The 19,827-nt window shown below is 47.6% G+C and overlaps 1 protein-coding gene across 1 annotated transcript in view; it reads right to left on the bottom strand.

Moving 5' to 3' along the window:
- Positions 1 to 2,259: 2,259 nt before the first annotated feature.
- Positions 2,260 to 19,827, bottom strand: part of CCDC92B (coiled-coil domain containing 92B) — a 29,350-nt gene continuing 11,782 nt past the window's right edge. Inside the window, exons 3-4 of the mRNA XM_081173149.1 lie at positions 12,561 to 12,608; positions 2,260 to 3,946 (exon numbers count right to left, since the gene is read on the bottom strand). Of these exons, the coding sequence (XP_081029275.1) occupies positions 3,183 to 3,946; positions 12,561 to 12,608 (812 nt within the window). The 3' untranslated portion in view covers positions 2,260 to 3,182. The remainder of the gene's footprint in view (positions 3,947 to 12,560; positions 12,609 to 19,827) is intronic.

The raw sequence follows: 19,827 nt of genomic DNA, 5'->3' as shown, positions 1-19,827 counted from the left end.
TTTAAGAAAATGAGGGGAAATGGCCCAAAGTTGTTGAGCTTCTCCCCCCACGCAGCTGTGGGCAGGAAACACTCCCTAGATCGTTTCCCGCACGCAGTGGCATCGGGGGGAGTTGCGTTCCTGCCAACCGGCTGGCTGGCAGGCGCACCGCTTCTCCCCCCCATGCCACTATCTGTGTATTGGACGACCCCAGTGTTTTGACATGATTTTTGAGTCAAAAAACCTCGTCCAATACACAGAAAAATACAGCATATTGTGCAGCTGATTCTCAGTGGCAGGGGAGGAAAACAACGGAATGGAGTATCCTGGAAAAAGGCATTGCTGAATGGCTGGAATCCTAAAAAGAATATCGCTTCCTACAGCAACATTTTGCTGCAGGCCCCACTTGTGTTCCTAGTATTTCATTCATTCATGACCTCTCTCTCCCACATTTGCTCTGCGGGTACATCGTAAGAGCACTTTGGATCACTGCCTTGAATAAGTACAACGTCGCTATGGAAGCAGATGAGCAAAACTTGTAAGCAAAAACTTGTAAGCTAAACTTACACACCATACATGTTAAGCACCTCCCCACCTACCCTAAGAATCCTGGGAACTGTGGTTTGCTAAGGGCGCTGGGAGTTGTAGCGTTGCGAGGTGTGAACTACGGTTTCGAGGATTCTTTGCGGAGAGCAAATGTGATTTCAGTGCATGGTGTGTATGCTGCCAAGCACATGAGCATGGACATGGACGGATGCGTATTTTTAGACCTCGGTGGCTTTCCCAGAACTCCTTCATTCCTGAATTCCAAGCCATACCCTTTCAACCGTCTTGATTGTCATTCAGCGGCCCGTCTTCTGCCTCAAAATGTAAAGCGATCTGTCGACGAGAATTTGGAACCAAACCTCTCCGTCTCAGAACTCCATGGAAAATGGCGGAGTTCTAGCCTAGACTGAGGTTGGTTGATTTCGCCCCGTTCACTCCACTTCAGTGAGCAGGTTGCTGTGCAATTTTTTTGTCTCTTCCTATACATGGCTGCATTGCAGGGGGTTGGACTAGATGGCCCTTAGGGTCCCTTCCAACTCTACAGTTCTATGCGAGCATATCCAAACACCCCCCTCACCATTATGCTGGATAGGCTTTCAGCCCCCTAACTTGGAGGCCAACCAAGGCTGGGAAAATCCCCAGTCCTTCATGATTTGGGTCCCCAAACATATTTTTGAAAGACAAAAACAAAAAACCTGAATTATTCCTCTTGGGCAGGTCAGTACTCAAATTATTGGAGCGGGAGACAGGAATGCATAAGCTCCACAGTCAACTAAATTCTACTCGGAGTAGAGCCATTGCAATTAACAAATTTAAAGTTAATTACACCCATTCATTCCAATGGATCTGCTCTGAGTACGACTAATGTTGGATGCTCCTGCTGGCTCCCCCTCAGTTTCACCCAAATCATGGTCCTCTTGTGGTCATCTAGAAATAGTCACCAAAGGCCCCTCTATCATTTGAGCACTGAGTAGATACTTTAAATTGAGCTCTTAGTATTGTGATGTTAGAATCAAGGAACTGGAATGCATAGATACTTACCCCTGTGTTTATGATTCAGCTTTTGCCCAAGACAAACATTTGTCCAAATTCAAAACTTGGCCAAAAAAGAAAAAAAAGGGAAAAAAGAACCCTAAACCCAGAATTTAAGTTTGGCTTGAAATTCAGATTTCACTTTCAAAATCTCCCCATTTAACACTGGGTGTGCCTAGGCATCTTCCCTGCCTGCGGAGTGCAAAAGCAAAGAGAGAAGAAGAGGAAGACCACAGATGGGGAACCGGTGGCCGTCCAGATATTCAGCTCCTATAATCCCCAGTTGATGATCAGGGAGTTGTAGTGCAGCAACATCTGGAGGGACACAGGGTTCTCAGTCTTGCAGGAGAGACTTAAGACTTAGGACTAATCTACACCGGTGAGTTATAACGTTAAAAATGTGTTATAAAAATGTGACACCAGAGGGCGCCCCAGAGCAGCGAACTTTCACCAATGGGAAATTGCATTGGGAGCTATATTTTTAACAGCATTTTTATAGCGTTTTCCAGATCAGTGTAGACCCAGCTTTAGTTAAATCTCTCCCCAAATACCTCTGAGGATGGATGCCTGCTATCACACCCTGTACTGCACTATGCCCATTGGTACTTGCATTATGGGGGGCAGGGAGATAGAGGGCATAACCCCCTTGGGCAGAACACCCCTCACAATTTTAGACACAGCCTCCCCTGTAGCTTCCAAAAAATAGCCAAGGGCTAAAATCTCTCTGGCAGCCCTGTAAGTTAAGCCTGGGTATCCATCACAAATACTTTCCAGGATTTCAACTCTGGTGTTATACTGTTCTCCTATACTTAAGCAGAACAATGGTCACCATTCATGTTTATGTTTTCTAGAGTTGCACTTTGTTGTCCAACCCCTTGTCGTTCGACCCCCCAAAGGAGGTGGATTGAATGCTACTTTCTTAAAAGAATACCCTGCTCTAGATACTCCCCCAAAACCTACTCCCTCCCCAGCAAATCCCAGCAAAGCCCCCTCCCCAAACACTCTCCCATAACCAGCCTCTGAGGCCACCTTCTCTTTGAGCCAAAGGTACCGCAACTAGTGCTAAAACGGAAAAGAAAATCACACCCATTTAAGATGGGATGAATCGTACACATTCAGAAGAGTCAAAAACCCAGCTGCCAGCACCGAAGCACCAGTTTTTGCCGCTGACGCAGAGATTTCAGACAGCAGGCTTTCGAAGCTGATGTCAGAATTTGAAACGGGAAAACTAAAAAAAGCAAACCAACGAAAAAAGCTGCTAATCTGAAGGCACGGAAACTTCAGGTTCAGTTCCTCGATCCTCTTTGCTGAGACGTTGTGCAGTGCATGTTGAGTGGTGTGGCGGCAAACGGCTTGCTACATTCACTGCGGCTCCGACCGCAATGTTCAAAACCACTCCAGGCTTGGCAGTTCTGCTGTTGTGGACGCCGTTCCCAACTTGGTAGACAAAATGGCGGCACCTACGAGGCCCCACAGCACTCCCTCTCGAGACTACCTCTAATTTAGGGATGTACTTGAAAAGATCGGCCCCCCTCCCCAGTGTGACCTCTTAAGAAAAGCAATTTCAAAATGGCTGCATGTTTCCCCCCTTTTCTAGCATATCTCTCTCACTTGCCTGCCCCCTTTTAGTCAACATCTTTCGAAGTTTGGGGGCTGGGGCCGCTTCGCTTGTGCTGCTCCCCTTTGGAAGACGGCCGCGGCTTGCCCAAAGTCCTGGCGCCTCCGGAAGCTTCCGTTGGCTCCGAGGAGGCCTGCCGGGCGGATGACCTCAGCCGGCTGCCTTTGGGGTCGCTTTGGTCGGCACCCGCCTTGGCGGACAAGGCCGAGGCTTTGTGATGCTCCGCTCTCTGGCGGTGAGGCGGCGTGTGGTGCCGTTTCATGTACAGGAAAAGCGCCGGGTCGGGCATGGGCTCGACGTCTTCGAAGCTGCTCAGCCGGTCGCGAGGCGGAGGCTCCTTGAAGGCCCCCCTGCTGTGGAAGTTGCTGGAAGCCTGCCGGCGAGTGTGGGACTTCTGCGTCCGTTTCTTGGGCCTCGCCTCGCCGCAGGGCGGAGGGAGGAAAGGTTTCTCAGGGGGCATCTCGGGCAGGGCCTTCCCGCTCTGCCGGGAACTGTGGAGCTTCTGTTTGGTGGCGTGGAGCTGGAAGGAGAGGTAGGCAGCCGCCTCCGTCTGCTTCTGCAGCTCTGTGTTGAGGATGGTCACCCGGTGGCTTCTCCTCTTCAGCTCCTCCAGGAATTTCCTCTCTTTGTTCCTCAGGTTGGAGCGGAGGGCAGCCACCAAGCTCTCCTTCTGCCTCAGCTCCTTGCGCAGCTCCACGTTGTTCATCTCCTTCTCCTGCAGCTGGGCTTCCATGATCTTGCACTTCTCCTCCAGCTCCTGGTCAATGATGTCTGCATTCAAATAGAGAACATATCAAGATATGAAACTGAGAAGAACAGATACTACACTTGATCTTAGCCAAAAGGAAGTGCAAGGAGAAGGAAGGCAAGTTCTACCACACGTGGTGGACGTGCAAGACAACAAAAGCATTCCTGGAAATGATATATATACAGTGGTACCTCGGGTTAAGAACTTAATTCGTTCTGGAGGTCCGTTCTTAACCTGAAACTGTTCTTAACCTGAGGTACCACTTTAGCTAATGGGGCCTTCTGCTGCCGCCGTGCCGCTGTAGCATGATTTCTGTTCTCATCCTGAAGTAAAATTCTTAACCTGAGGTAATATTTATGGGTTAGCAGAGTCTGTAACCTGAAGTGTCTGTAACCTGAAGTGTCTGTAACCCGAGGTACCACTGTATATATAATGAGTTGGGGAAAAAAGTTTAAAATAAAATTTCTGGGAAAAACCAGAGGCTTTTTGACTAGGAATTTTAGGTGCAGAGATACCAAAGGAGCAAAAACAATTGTTTATGTATGCAACGACAGCAGCGCGGACACTACTGGCCCAGAGATGGACTCGATGGTCCTTGTGGTCTCTTCCAACTCTATGATTCTATGATTCTATGAAGAAAAAGTTCCTACCAGAGACGAATGGTTTGTGAAGATGATGGACTATGCCGAAATGGCAAAATTGACCGGGAAAATCAGAAACCAGGAAGAGAGGAACTTAAATAAGGAATGGGGGGAATTACAATTTGCTTAAGAGAACATTGTAAGCAACAAAAAACTTTGGCAGGATTTGAGTAACGCTTGTAATGTACTAAAAACTAAGGTAAAAACGGATTCTTTAAGAAAAATGGAGAAAATATGTGATGAAGTAGGAAAAGATTGAAAATGGAAACCATGGAGGGGACTCTAAGGATTCAGGGAATCCTAAATGCTGGTGATGATGTCTAATTTAAATGCGTAGTGTAAAACTGAATAAAAAAGATTTTCAAAAGAAAAAGAAAAAGGTCTACATTTAAGAGAAACTGAGAGGCTTCTTGGCTTTCTTTTTCTTAACTGAGATTTTTCAAGTGGACAAAAACAAGGGCAGACGAGATGCAGAAGACGTAACTGTGAACTTAGTCCCGGTGCTACTTGTGGATGCACAGAAGAAACATAAAACCCAAACAATCATGAACAGGGAGGGGGGCAGCTCCTGAGGGCTGAGCCCCTTTTGGGGGGGAGGGGTCCCCAAGTACCGTATTTTTCACCCTATAAGACGCACCTTTTCCCCTCCAAAAATGAAGGGGAAATGTGTGTGCGTCCTATGGGGCGAATGCAGGCTTTCGCTGAAGCCTGGAGAGCGAGGTGGGTCGGTGCGCACCGACCCCTCTCACTCTCCAGGCTTCAGGAAGCTATCCGCTAGCTGTGGGAGACCCAGCTCTCCCAGGACTAGCGGAGAGCTTGCCTGCACCCAGAAGCTTGGGGCGCGCTGAGCTCCGCACGCCCCAAGCTTCGGGCTTAGCACAGCGCACCTGGGGGGGGGGGAAATAATTCCCCCCCCTTAATTTCCCCCCCAAAAAACTGGGTACGTCCTATGGGCCGGTGCGTCCTATGGGGCGAAAAATACGGTATATTTGGGCTATAGAAATATTTTTAAGTGAAATGAAAACAAATAATGGTCTACTGAGGGCACATCCACACTTTTGCTTTGAAAAGCATGGGGCTGAGTGGTTTTCTGCTTGACCCACACTTTCTAGATATGGGTCCAAGGAGTTTCCCCTTGTCCCACTCCTTTCCCTGGGAAAACCTGATCTTTAGTGCGGAATCAGAGAAAATATCCACCTGGAGAAAACACATTTTGCTCCATTTGATCACTGTAAAGAGCAGTTTTAGCCAGGGGGAAGCAGACGGACAAGGGGAAGTGTGGATGAGACCTGAGACCCTTCAAGATGTCCTCAGGGGAAATCATAGTATTGCAGAGACCCCAAGAGTACTTAGCCCAGCCCCCTGCAATGCAGGTATTTTCCAGTGCGGGATGAAAATGTAAGAACCATGGGTGGGGTTGAGGTTGGACTAGATGTTCTCTCAAGTTGTCCTCCAACTCAAGGATTCTAGAAGACTGAACATTGAAGATTCTAGAACATTGAAGATTAATAATAATAAGAATAACAACAACAACAACAACAACACCCCATCTCACTTGGTTGCCCCATTCACTCTGGGAGGCTTCCAACAAATATAAAAGCATAATAAAACCTCAAACATTAAAAGCTTTCCTATACAGGGCTGCCTTCAGATGTGTTCTAAAACATCAGATAGTTGTTTATCTCCTTGACATCCGATGGGAGGGCGTTCCACAGGGAAGGCAACACTGCGAAAAAGGCCCTCTGCCTGGTTCCCTGTAACCTCACTTCTCGCAGTGAGGGAACCACCAGAAGGCCCTCGGAGGTGGAACTTCAGTGTCCGAACAATGGACAACAGTCCAAACAACAGCGGCTGAACAATGGAGTTGGAGTCAGCTCTTTAGGTTTACAAGGCGAAGGCCATTTAGGGCTTTAAAGGTCAGCTCCAACACTTAGAATTGTGCTCGGAAATGTACTGGGAGCCAGTGCAGATCCTTTAGGACTCGTGTTCTATGGTCCTGGCGGCCGCTCCCAGTCATCAGCCTAGCTGCCGCATTCGGGATTAGTTGCAGTTTCCGAGTCACCTTCAAAGGTAGCATTGCAGTAGTCCAAGCAGAAGATAGCCAGAGCGTGTACCACTCTGGCGAGACAACGGTCAGGCAGGTAGGGTCTCAGCCGGCCTACCAAATGGAGATGGTCGACAGCCGCCCTGGACACAGAATGGGTTTTCTGTCAATGTAGGCTGCAAAACATGTCCTCTACCACCCTTTTCACTGCCCGATGACACAGTTTTTGGAGGAACGACTCCCTACAGATAGCTCCACAAGCTCAGTGGCTGGTGGGTAGTGTTCTTGTTGATCTTTGCCATGGACCTGTTTTGGCTTGCCAGACCAAAAACCCAGGACTGGCCCAGGCAAAAGACAGCTGGAGTGCACAGATCTGGTATGCCTGCAGGATGATATCCAGTCTCCCCAGAAGAAGAAGAAGTCATTTTGCTTCCACTTCCAGCTTTCTTTGTTAATGCCTGCTAACACACCTCTCAGACACTGTAATGCAAAGACATCCTCGCCAAAGGATTAGCCATGCAAAAACCTGTCCAGAGGGCGTTCCAGTTTGTGGATTCCTTTCGTTATTATTAATATTATTATTATTATTATTTCAACCCTTCTCCTACATGCAATTGCTTCCCAGCATTGCCTCTCCAGAGGCTTACAAGGAGCTCTTTGAGAGACGTGGATGTACACAAGGTGACAAGGGGGAAGCAATTATTTGACTCATCATCAGTTTATTGTCCTATAAGATGTTGGGATAGTGAAAGCTGACATAGGCAAAGAATCCACAGGATGGGAGGCGGCCTCTTGTGTGGAATAGGGTGGCTCGTGAGTCAGTTGCTTGCAGATCCAAGGATGCTGAGGAAGAAATGAATTTGCTGATGCTCCTTTTGCCCTGCTCTTCCCCTATCACCTCGCTTGCCCTCTTCTAGTTAGGAGTTTAGAAAGCAATGAGTCATTCCGACATCCTATGTTGTCATGCAGAGTCCTCACCTAGCCCAGGGATGGGGATCTGTGGTCCTCCAGAAGGTTCTGGGGCTACAGCTGCCATCCCACCCTCCTGCTGACCATTGGCTAGATGCCACAGAGTGGTTGGATGCAGAGGAATGGTGGGAGCAGTCAGATGGGGAGACCCCCAAGAGAAGAAGGCTCAGAGCCTGGGGACCGGTGGTGGGACAACAGTGAGTGGTTAGAGGGAGAAGACTGGGAAGAGGAGGTGTCGGAAGCGGAAGAGGCAGCAGGGCTTAGTGAGTTGGGGGGGTCCGTGGCAGGGAGAAGTCCAGAATCAGAGGCAGAGGCTTAAGTAGGAGAGGAGGGAGGCCAAGAGGCAGAGATGAGTCTGGATGGTGAAGAGGCATGGGTGTCTCCCCCTCCTGCTACAACAAGCTCCCCTCCCCATTGGTCTCCAAGTACCAGGAGAGGCATGAAGAGGGCTAGGCGCAGTCTATATGATCTGAAGCTCAACATCAAAAAAACGAAGATCATGGCCACTGGGCCCATCACTTCCTGGCAAATAGAAGGGGAATAAATGGAGGCAGTGAGATATTTTACTTTCTTGGGCTCCATGATCACTGCAGATGGTGACAGCAGCCATGAAATTAAAAGACACCTGCTTCTTGGGAGAAAAGCAATGACAAACCTAGAAAGCATCCTAAAAAGCAGAGACATCACCTTGCCAACAAAGGTCCGTATAGTTAAAGCCATGGTTTTCCCAGTAGTGATGTATGGAAGTGAGAGCTGGACCATAAAGAAGGCTGATCGCCAAAGAATTGATGCTTTTGAATGATGGTGCTGGAGGAGACTCTTGAGAGTCCCATGGACTGCAAAAAGATCCAACCTATCCATTCTGAAGGAAATCAGCCCTGAGTGCTCACTGGAAGGACAGATCCTGAAGCTGAGGCTCCAATACTTTGGCCACCTAATGAGAAGAGAAGACTCCCTGGAAAAGACTCTGATGTTGGCAAAGATGGAGGGCACAAGGATAAGGGGACTACAGAGGACGAGATGGTTGGATGGTGTTCTCGAAGCTACCAGCATGAGTTTGACCAAACTGCGGGAGGCAGTGGAAGACAGAAATTCCTGGCGTGCGCTGGTCCATGGGGTCGCGAAGAGTCGGACACGACTAAACGACTAAACAACAACAACAAAGGCGCAGTCTAAGATTGCTTGGGGAAAACCCTGGAGAGGACGAGACCTAGGCAGCTGTGGGGAGGCAGAGACCTTCAGTCTCAGCAACTGCTTCATGGGGAAAAGACCTGCCGGACATACATTAGGCCCGACACACTTGTGCAGATCCTGCTTTTGCTAATAAAGAGTTAACGCCAACTGGCTCAGTGTGGTTTCCTGCTGGTTCGCTCCTGTTACCATGCTGGGGTTGCTGGATATGGGAGAATCCAGCAACACCTGGTTATACATCTGATATAAACGTAAAGGGTAAATGATAAAGGGACCCCTGACCATTAGGTCCAGTTGTGACTGACTCTGGGGTTGCGGTGCTCATCTCGCTTTATTGGCCGAGGGAGCAGGCATACAGCGTACATGTGGCCAGCATGACTAAGCCGCTTCTGGGGAACCAGAGCAGCGCACGGAAACGCCGTTTACCTTCCCGCTGGAGCGGTACCTATTTATCTACTTGCACTTTGACATGCTTTCAAACTGCTAGGTTGGCAGGAGCTCACCCCGTTGCAGGGATTCGAACTGCTGACCTTCTGATTGGCAAGTCCTAGGCTCTGTGGTTTAACCCGTAGCGCCACCCGCGTCCCTCTATATATCCAATATACAAATTTAATAAATGATAATAATAAATAAATGACATCTGGAGGGCCACAGCCTCCCCACCCCTCGCCTAGTCTTCCAGAGCAGGGTGAGGAAGAAAGAAAGCTGTCTTAAACAGAACCTGACCACTGGGTCCATCTAACCCAGTATTGTCTACACTGACTAGCAGTGGCAGGAAGATTCTTTTTGCAAACAATAAAGTCGTATAAATAAATAAAGGTATTCTCCACCAATGAGCTCCACCATTACTGGGAACAAAGCTTTTGCATAATCTTAAATGAGCCAGACATTTGCATGTGCTGGTGGGACCGAATAACTTCAATATTTGCCTAGAATCATAGATTTGTAGAGTTGGAAGGGGCTGGTGTGTGTGTGTGTCCTCTAGTCCAACCCTCTGCAGGGCAGGACTCTTTTGCCCAATATGGGGCTCGAACCCACAACCCTAGGATTAAGAGTCCCATGCTCTTCCAACGGAAATAAATAAAACCATGCCCTATTGCAAAGAAATGGTCCTTCGAGCTCTGCTCTTTGGATGATTTGAGTGACTGGCACATCTTTTCAAGAAAGGCAGTTATCAAAGGCCAGTTTCTGAGGGCTGGCTGTGGTTGGTGGGGCTGCCCTTGGTGACCCCTAACGGGCTGACTTCTGCTTTATCTGAACCTACAAAGGGCAGCTGAGGACATCAAGGTGCACCGGATACGTTTCGCTGCGGTGCTGTTTCCTCCTCCAGGGTGTGGCAGGGAAAGAGGAGAGGCTTTTTTGGAATCGGCCACTCGCTTCTCTGCGTCTGCCTTCCACCAGCATTCCATTCGCCTGAGACTTCCTGCTGCCGTCTACGCCTCAAACGCCTTTGTTGTGCCACTTGCAGCCTCGCCTTTTGCCTCCGGGGCCGGGGCGAGGCCGCCAGACGCTCAGCAGCACCACCTCGCTGTGATAAAAGAGCTGCTCCTGGCGATAAAGATCTTGGGACCTTTTCTCTCTCCCCTCCATCATCCAGCAGCCAAGGCTGCAGGACTACAATTCCCATCATCCCTGACCACTGGTCCTGCTAGCTAGGGATGATGGGAGTTGTAGTCCAAAAACAGCGGGAGACCCAACTTTGGGAAACACGATACTGATCTAGATAGAACTACTGTCGGATATAAGGCAGCTTCCTGTCCTCCTATTGGTGGCTTTGTCACTTGACCACGAAGGCCACTGCTGGTTTGGGGTTTCAGCAATCACAAAATCATAGAATCGTGGAGTTGGGACCTCCTGACGGTCATCTAGTCCAACCCCCTGAAATACAGGAATCTCAGCTAAAGCATCCATGACAGATGGCTATCCAAACTCTGCTTTAAAACCTCCAAGGAAGGAGAGTCCACAATCTCCCAAGGGAGTCAAACAGCTCTTACTGTCAGACATAGATGCCAACTTCCAGGGGCTGATGCAGTTGAATATTTTTCTGGAGGGGGCTGAGCCCCCTCAATATTCAGAGGATGTTGCCCCCTCCAAATCCTCTAGAGAAACTGGCCCCTCTTGCTGTAAGAAAGTTCTTTGGTTCAAGTCCTACCCCCCGGAGCAGGAGAAAACAAGGAGGCGCCATTTTCCATGTGACAGCCTGTTCGATATTTGAAGATTGCTATACAAATGTAAGAAAGAGAGAGAGAGATAGAGAGAGAGAGAGAGAGAAAGAGTCGGATACGCTAACGATCACACCGATCCTGGGCAAGAAATACGGGCGATGTGCAAATAATGAATGTCATGGAATCCAGTCTGGACCACTGATCCAAACATCTTGACTTCTTTTTCCTATGCACCCACGCAGTGGGAAGCGGTGTGGAAACAAGGCTTCTGAGTACCTGATGCCAGCTTGTTCAGTCTGAAGACTTTCAAACAATACCCGCAAACATCATTGGTAAAGAGTGAAACTAGGCCAGGCCAGAAACCGAGACGGCAAAGCGGAATAATAGTGGAATCCTTGGGAACTGTTCCAAGCCTAGAAGGGAACGCCAATCACATGCTCACTCAGCACCCTCTGCTGGTCGCACTGTTGCTAAGAATTAGGTCGAAAAGCATTCACGCCTGGGAGAGCTGGGGAAATGAAACTATTTTCAAGGCCTGGGGTTTTAGCCAGGGCTCCCCCCCCCCCATCTGGAACTCAGCTTCGGCACCCCTTATGTGGGTGCCATTGTCATTATAAGAGAACAGGGGAGGAGTTCACGGTGAGTTCTGGCACCTCTTTTTCTAGAAAAAAATAGCACTGGTTTTAGCCAAAGCTAGTCCTACTCAGGAGGGACGCAGGTGGCGCTGTGGATTAAACCACAGAGCCTAGGACTTGCTGATTAGAAAGTCGGCGGTTCGAATCTCCATGACAGGGTGAGCTCCCGTTGCTCGGTCCCTGCTCCTGCTAACCTAGCAGTTCGAAAGCACATCAAAGTGCAAGTAGATAAATAGGTAAACGGCGGGAAGGTAAACGGCGTTTCCGTGCACTGCTCTGGTTCGCCAGAAGCGGCTTAGTCATGCTGGCCACATGACCCGGAAGCTGTACGCCGGCTTCCTCGGCCAATAAAGCGAGATGAGCACCGCAACCCCAGAGTCGGCTACGACTGGATCTAATGGTCAGGGGTTGTATCTCGGAAGTCGAATGCCTTGCGAGTTGAACGTTTTGGCTCCTGAATGCCACAAACCTGGAAGTGAGCATACTGGTTTACGGACATTTTTTGGAACCCAAACATCCAAATGGCCTTCCATGGCTTTTGATTGGCTGCAGGAGCTTCCTGCCGCCAATCGGCAGCCGCGCCCAGGTTTCCGAACGTTTTGGAAGTCGAATGGATTCCGTTCGACTTCCGAGGTATGACTGTAGCCCTATCAAAAACTGCACTGGAAACACTTAACAACATTTAAAAGCACACACACACCTCATTGGTACAAAAAAGGCTTTGTCTGGTGGTGGAAGGAAAACAGGGATGAGGCCAGCCTGGTCTCCTCTAGAAGGTTAAAACACATTATTAAAGTTAATATATATATATTTGTAAAGAATTAGCACTGTGGCCTCTGAGGGGCAGTGGCTTTAACCGGAGAGGGTTTTAACCGGAGAGGGTTTTGAACCTGGGACAGAGCTATACAAATGCCTCGCCCGCTTTTTGAATCACAGATGAAGAGTCTCATGCTCTTAACAACATCTCACCCACAAAGGGGGCTTCCTCTTACCTTGCTGACTGGCTTCCAGTTCCTTTGTTTCAAGATCATGAGTCAATTCTAGAAGAAGAAAAGAGATCGTAAGAACATAGAAATGTAAGAGAAGCCTGATGGCTCAGTTCAATGACCTGTCTAGCAAAGCGCCCCGTTCTCTCAGCAGCCAACCAGATGGGATTCGTGAACTATGAACCCTAAAATCAGAGATCCCCTCCAACTTCGTGCCCAAGTTTTGCAGTGATTGCAGCAAAAAAAAAAAACCACCCCCATGTTTTGCGATGTAACCACTCCGGGTGGCTCTCAACAAAATATTTCTTAAAATTTTAAAATGAAGAAACACATTGGAAAACAAAAAGAATCAACAGTGCTTGCTTTAAAACATAGAATGAAACCACTTTATAATATGATCATGGGACATCCAGAAAGTCTTTCTTTTGGGCGGGGGTGTGTGTGTGAGTTATTGAGTTCTTGTTTTTATTTTGATCATATATACATTTTGGTTTTTATGTTGATCTTTTCTGTGAACCGCTCTGAGACCTCTGGGTATAGGGCGGTATATAAATTCTATTATTATTATTATTATTATTAAGCAATGCAACTACATAAGAATATGAATCACTCCCAAAATATAATTATAAATGAGCCTCTTACATATGTGCCTTAAGTATGTATGTAAACAAAGTCATTGAGAGGCATGAGCTTGCATTTGCTGGGCAATCTCATTTATTTTAGGTCTAATTTGAGCCTAGCAAACTCTCATCTCCGCATCAACACAAAGAGGCCTTTCTCTTTACTGATCTTTCACATTTGAGTTGAAAATCCCTGTTCAGAAACAAGATGTTGTGGGGAACTGCAGAAGAATCGCCAATGCTCTTGAAATGTTTAAATGTTTCTTCTTCTTCTTCTTCTTTTTTCCTCCCCATTTTATTTATTTATTAACGTTCTTATGTTACATATGCATACATTGTCATATTACATTACAGGGCTTATTATAATATAATTTCCAACATGTATACAAAGTTCATATACAAAATTTATATACCTAAAGAAAGAAAAAAGAAAGAAAAAAAGAAAGAACAAAGACAAAAAGCTATTCCAAAATCTTATATGCAACAACACTACGGACTTTCTGTCAATCGCGTTGTATATTCCTTTTTTTACAAATGAATGTACTCTTATTATTGTATATTTCTTTACATTTTATCTAATACATTCCCATATCAATATGTACTCTTAATTTTATTTCTCAACTCAATTTCTCTCCAACATCAATTGACGTTGAAATGTTTCTTTGATTTCCCCTTGAATTTTCCTGCCACATTTGCCATCCTTTCCTGCCACCCCAGCGCTGCACTCATTGAGAACCACTGCTCTAACCACTACGCCGCACTGCCAAATAGCAAGGTCCAAGCTGAGGTGGCTAGGCCAAAGGGATCACCCTTCCAGATCTGCTCCTGCACCCTGAGTGCCTTAGATTTCATGCTGCCAGATTCCAAATCAAACTCAAATGCCGGCTGTGCAATTTGAAGGCGGTTTCGGCCTGATTAACTCCGAGAAGCCGAGGCAGGCCCAGAAGTGGGGCAGAAATGCATGCTGGGAGAACACTCAGTCTATCTCCTTCCTCTCTTGTAAAACCAGGCCAGCCCCAGAGGTAGTTGCATTCGAAGGGCAAACAGCACTTTGCTTGGCAGCAAGGCATGAATCCCAGCGCACTCCACGCCAGACTTGGAAACCAATCCTTTATCGGATGCCGGTTTCTCTGTGCGATGCAACAAACCCAGTTAAATTTCCAGGGAAATTCCAAATGGCGCTCTGTTCTGGCAGTGCGGCCAACAGCGTTCAATTAAACATGGTCTTTTCGCCCTTTGATTGGGCCTTAATGGCACAATCCTATGTAGAGACATGAATAGGGCGCAGGAACAGGTCAATGAGATTTACTCCACTGTAAGTGCGTATCAGATTGCAGCTACAAGATTACAAGGCTCTGTCAAGGCTATGGGAAAGCTATTCCTTCTCTGGTTGCAACAAGAGCAGAGAGTCCCTTTTAATGAGTTTTATTTAATCCCAATAGTGAGAGACAAAAGAACGCAACAAGCCTTAACAATGGCGTTGCTCCAAACTGGGTTCCTCCTTCCTCCTTCGTAGCAACAGCACTTTCCCTTACGGTGGCCACCTGTGGTCAAATGTCTCTGATTCCGTTGTTCCTGCACCTTTAATGAATGCCGAGTTCTGGGGGAAGGGGGGTCAGAAATACTCTCCAGTGACAATGTGTCAGCTGGTTCCCCTTCCACATTTCCCCCCCTCTTCTAACACTTCCCAACTCTTCTGTTCGCCTGTCTCTGAGCTGTGACTTCCCTCAGACTCCTCAAAGCCCTGCTGTAATTCAATACTGCATTCCTCTCCTTCAGGAGCATCAGGAGAAGCAGGGGGCATGATCCTCACCATTCCTCCTCCTCTTCTCCTGCCTCCTCTCGAGTCCAATCCCTGACACCTTCATTTGCCACCAGGAGCAAGCCCCTCAACTGAGTGGTAGGAATGCCCTATTGAAAAGAAGACAACTAATGGTCTTGATGTCTACCAGCTCCATCTGGTATGAAGGCTGACACCCTACCTGCCTGCAGACTGTCTCGCCAGAGTGGTGCATGCTCTGGTTATCTCTCACTTGGACTACTGCAATGCGCTCTGTGTGGGGCTACCTTTGAAGGTGACTACAACTAATCCAGAATGCAGCAGCTACACTGGTGACTGGGGGCAGCCGCTGAGACCATATAACACCGGTCTTGAAAGACCTATATTGGCTCCCAGTACGTTTCCAAGCACAATTCAAAGTGTTGGTGCTGACCTTTAAAGCCCTAAACGGCCTTGGTCCAATATACCTGAAGGAGCGTCTCCACCCCCATCGTTCTGCCCGGACACTGAGGTCCAGCGCCGAGGGCCTTCTGGCAGTTCCCTCACTGCGAGAAGCAAAGCTACAGGGAACCAGGCAGAGGGCCTTCTCGGTAGTGGTGCCTGCCCTGTGGAACGCCCTCCCATCAGATGTCAAAGAGATAAATAACTACCTGACATTTAGAAGACATCTGAAGGCAGCCCTGTTTTGGGAAGCTATTAATGTTTGATGCATTAGTGTATTTTAATATTTTGTTGGAAGCCGCCCAGAGTGGCTGGGGAAGTCCAGCCTGATGGGCGGGGTATAAACAAACAAACAAATAAACAAACAAACAATTATTTATTATTATTATTATTATTATTATTATTATTATTATTATTAATGATGATGATGGTAGGAATGCCCTATTGAAAAGAAGACAACTCATGGTCTTGATTCAATAGGAACGAAGGGAGCTGCCTTCCTCCAAATTGGCCCATTGGCCCGTCAGTCCGTAGTGTCCACTCTGTGGTCAGTAGTGGTCAGTAGTGTCCACTCCGACTGGCATCAGTTCTTCTAGGATTTCAGGTAGGGAGTCTCTCCCAGCCCTACCTGGAGGTGCCAGGAATTAAACCTGGACCTTCCGCATGCAAAGCTGAGGCTCTGCCACTGAGCCAGGTCCCTTCCTCCTGACTCAAGAGAAGACAATGTATGTTCACTGGGAAAGGGGACGCAGAAGGTGGCAGGTTCAACCCCCAGCATGTTCAAGTGGGACCAAACAAGAGCCTTGCATGGATCCCAGGACAGCTGCTGCCAGCCAGGTAGACCAGTGTCTATTCACACCTGCACTGACATCTCTGTGACCTGGGGGATGGAGGAGGCATTACTGCCTTCTCATAGGTGAACAGGACAGGTGGCGCAACAAACAGGTGGGACTGGACATAGATTCATAGAACTGTAGAGTTGGAAGGGTCCAACTCCACCAGGGCCAGGGCCTTTTCAGTGATGGCTCCCACCTGGTGGAATGCTCTGTCCCATGAGACTAGGGCCCTTCAGGATTTAACCTCCTTCCATCGGGCCTGTAAGACAGAGCTATTGCACCTGGCCTTTAATTTGAATTCAGCCTGATCTTTTCTTTTCCTCCCTTTCCCCCCCCTCCCCTTTTATGAAGTTTGCCCACTCTGAGACCCCACAGCTAATTCTCCCCTGGCCTCCTCGCTTGCCCAAGTAGGACTAATACAGCCAGCTAGCCCTGGTGACTATCTAATGCTTATTAGATGGGTTTTCTCCAAATTGATTTCTGAACTTTGAATTTTATTGTTATTCATGTTTTTATACTGTATTTTATGCTGCTTTTACAATTAAGTGTTTTAATTTTGTTGTTAGCCGCCCTGAGCCCGGTTTTCTGAACCGGGAAGGGCGGGGTATAAATAAAAAAATATTATTTATTATTATCTTATATTTGTGCAGCTGGACATTCTTGCCTTAGTGCAGATCATGGTTTATGACATTCCTGGAGGCAGACCTGGTTTCACCACAGGCTTCAAGTTGCAAGAAAAGAGATTCCTACTGAACACCAGGAAGAACTTTCTGATGGACAGAGCTGTTTGACAGCTGGAGGTGGAACCTGTGCCTTGCACTGTGGGGACTGGTGGGGAGACAAGGCAAGGCAAATTCACCCCATTAGGTCTTTCCCCAGGATCCTCTTCCTTGGGCTCTCCTGACCCAGGTAGATACCTTCCCAGCCCACTGGATCCTTCTCAGTGGTCATCTGTTGGCCACTTGTCTCCTCTGTCCTGGCCTAGCCAGCTCCTGCTCCACTCAGAGCCTATGACAAACAGGCTGCTATTCATATCCAGTGTTCGAAACAAAGAACAGAATGAGCATTCTGCAGCCAGCCCCTAAAAAAGCACTGCATTCTTTGACTTGTACGACTCATGAAAGCTTTGCAAATTAAAGTTGCAGTTCAAGCACAATTGCTTCTTCTTTGGCCTGTCTCTTTTCTTCTGTTGCCGATCACAGAGCTGCAACAAACCGAAATGAAACACGGGCTCCTGCAAATCGTTTAGTTGCAAAGAACAACTGAAACCACATGTCCCAACTGCCTCTGTTTACAGGGGTTTGTACCAATTTTCTTTTACCTATCGTAGGTAGTTGTCCCTGTCTGGTCCCCATTGGGGAAAGACTGGATGGGTACCTTCTACAAACTGCATCAACGTGAGCTGCAAAAGTCACCACGCTGGAGTTTCTTGCCTGCTCTGTGGATTCTCCCTGGGGCGGAGAACCTTAGAATCACAGAGCTGGGAGCTGCCTCAAAGGTTCACCTATCAGGGATGCTGTTACCAGAAACCCATTGCTCTGGCATCTCTGATAGGTGGCCATTTGGGCTCTGATTACGAAGGAGAGTCCACCACATTCAAGGCACTGAACAGCTTGCACCACCAGGAAGCTCTTCTAGATTTTAGTCTAAATCGGCATGGCTAACCTGTGGCCCTCCAGATGTGGTTGGATTTCAACTTCCATCAGCCCCAGCCAAACTGGCCACTGTTTGGAGGTGATAGGAGCTGGAGTTCAGCCGAAACTCGGGAGCCATCGTTCCTCACTCCAGCCCTTGTGAGCTCAACTCCACCACGTCTGGCCTAAGGATGGGGTGTGTGTTATTCTGCCAATTTCAATCTATTTCACGTCCTCATTTTCCCAGCCTTATGTTCGGTTCTCCCCCTTTCTGTCCAATCTCTCTCTCTCTCTCTCTCTGTTGTTGTTGTTGTTGTTGTTGTTATTGTGGTTTTTTTTTTAAAGAGGACCTCATGACCTCACTAATATATGCATTCATGCACACTTTCCCTGGTATATGCATTTTTGTAAACATTGTTTTATTGCAGAACTTCTACTGAAGAACTTTTGTAAACATTGTTTGGTGGGAGAACTTCGTTGAAAAATTTGCAGAAGCGAAAATGTCAAAGGACAGCTGCATTTTGGTTTGAATTAGGTGGATGTACCTTTAAATGTCAACTGAATTGAATTTCTTCCCTTTAGCTTGGACACGCAGAAGTGTTTTGAACCAAAAGCAAGAACCACAGGTGAGTCCAAATCCTGGATCTCCCGTGGTGCCACGTCTATTTTTGTTCCCTAGTCTTTCTTTTCTAATAACTGAGCCTGATAGAACCCTAGAATGGTGGAGTTGGAAGGTACCACAAGGGTCATCTAGTCCAACCCGCTGCAATGCAGGAATCTTTCGCCCAACGTGGGGCTCAAGACCACAACCCTGAGCTTAAGAGTCTCATGCTCCACCAACTGAGCTATCCCAGGCCTTATTTGATGCCTCCAAAATAATTAATGGACCGTCATGAAATTAAGAACAATGGTGGAACAAAACTGGGAGGGGTGGGGAAAGCACTTAGGAAAATGAGGAGGCCGAAAAAAGAACAAGAACTGTAATAGTTAATCGTTGTCTTTCTTAAAAATAAAATAGTTTTCATGTTGATTCTAACCTTCCTTGCTTGAGCATTGTGGTGGATCAATGTCGCTGGAGAACAAACCCCATCACCCCTGGCCATTGGCCATGCAAGCTGGGGCTGATGGAGGTCCAACAACATCTGGAGGGCCACAGGTCCCCCACCTTTGTGCGAGTCATTGCTGTGACTTTGAGACAGTGATCAACAGGGCTGAACCTTCACTTCCTCTCCCTCTCCTTCCCCCCTGGATCCTCTGAGAATGAGATCAGTGGCGGAAACATGCAAGTAATGGACTAGGCACAGCAATTTCTGGTAAGCTATTCAAATCTCTCCTGCTATCCTATTGCAAATCAATACGGGCAGCCTTATGCCCACCTCCTCCTGCCTTGTTCCTGCAGCTACAGTAAAACTCCGCAGCATCTTTCTGGCAGAGACGGGCGAATCTGCCAATTCCAGTTTCTCATTTTCAGCTCTCCCCATTTCCACATCAGTTTGTGTTTTTCCAAGAAAACAGAAAGTCCTCATGAAAATCCACTAGCGTTTCAGGGTGACTCTTTCTCGGCACAGACAGTTTTGTACGCAATTTTAACTAATGTGCAGATTTTTTGAAACTCATAGAATTGTAGTTGGGAGGGACCCTGAGGGTCATCTAGTCCAACCCCCTGCAATGCTGGAATCTCAACTATCTCAAAGAAGCCATCTCAGACGACAATCCAACCTCTGCTTGAAAACCACCAAAGAAGGAGGGTCCACCGACATTCCACTGTCAAACAGCTCTTACCATCAAGAAGTTTAGTCAGAATCTCCTTGCAACTTGAAGCTGTTGGTTCGAGTCCTACCCTCCAGAGCAGGAGAAAACAAGCTTCCTCTATCCTCTATGTGACAGCCCTTCAGATATTTGAGGATGGCTATCATATCTCCTCTCAGTCTCCTCTTTACCAGACTAAACGTAACCCAACTC

This window comes from Podarcis bocagei (assembly GCF_964188305.1).
Source record: "Podarcis bocagei genome assembly, chromosome: 15".
Classification (NCBI taxonomy): Eukaryota; Metazoa; Chordata; class Lepidosauria; order Squamata; family Lacertidae; genus Podarcis; species Podarcis bocagei.
The sequence above is the reverse complement of the archived record's forward strand: the minus strand, read 5'-3'. Positions and strand labels throughout refer to the sequence as shown.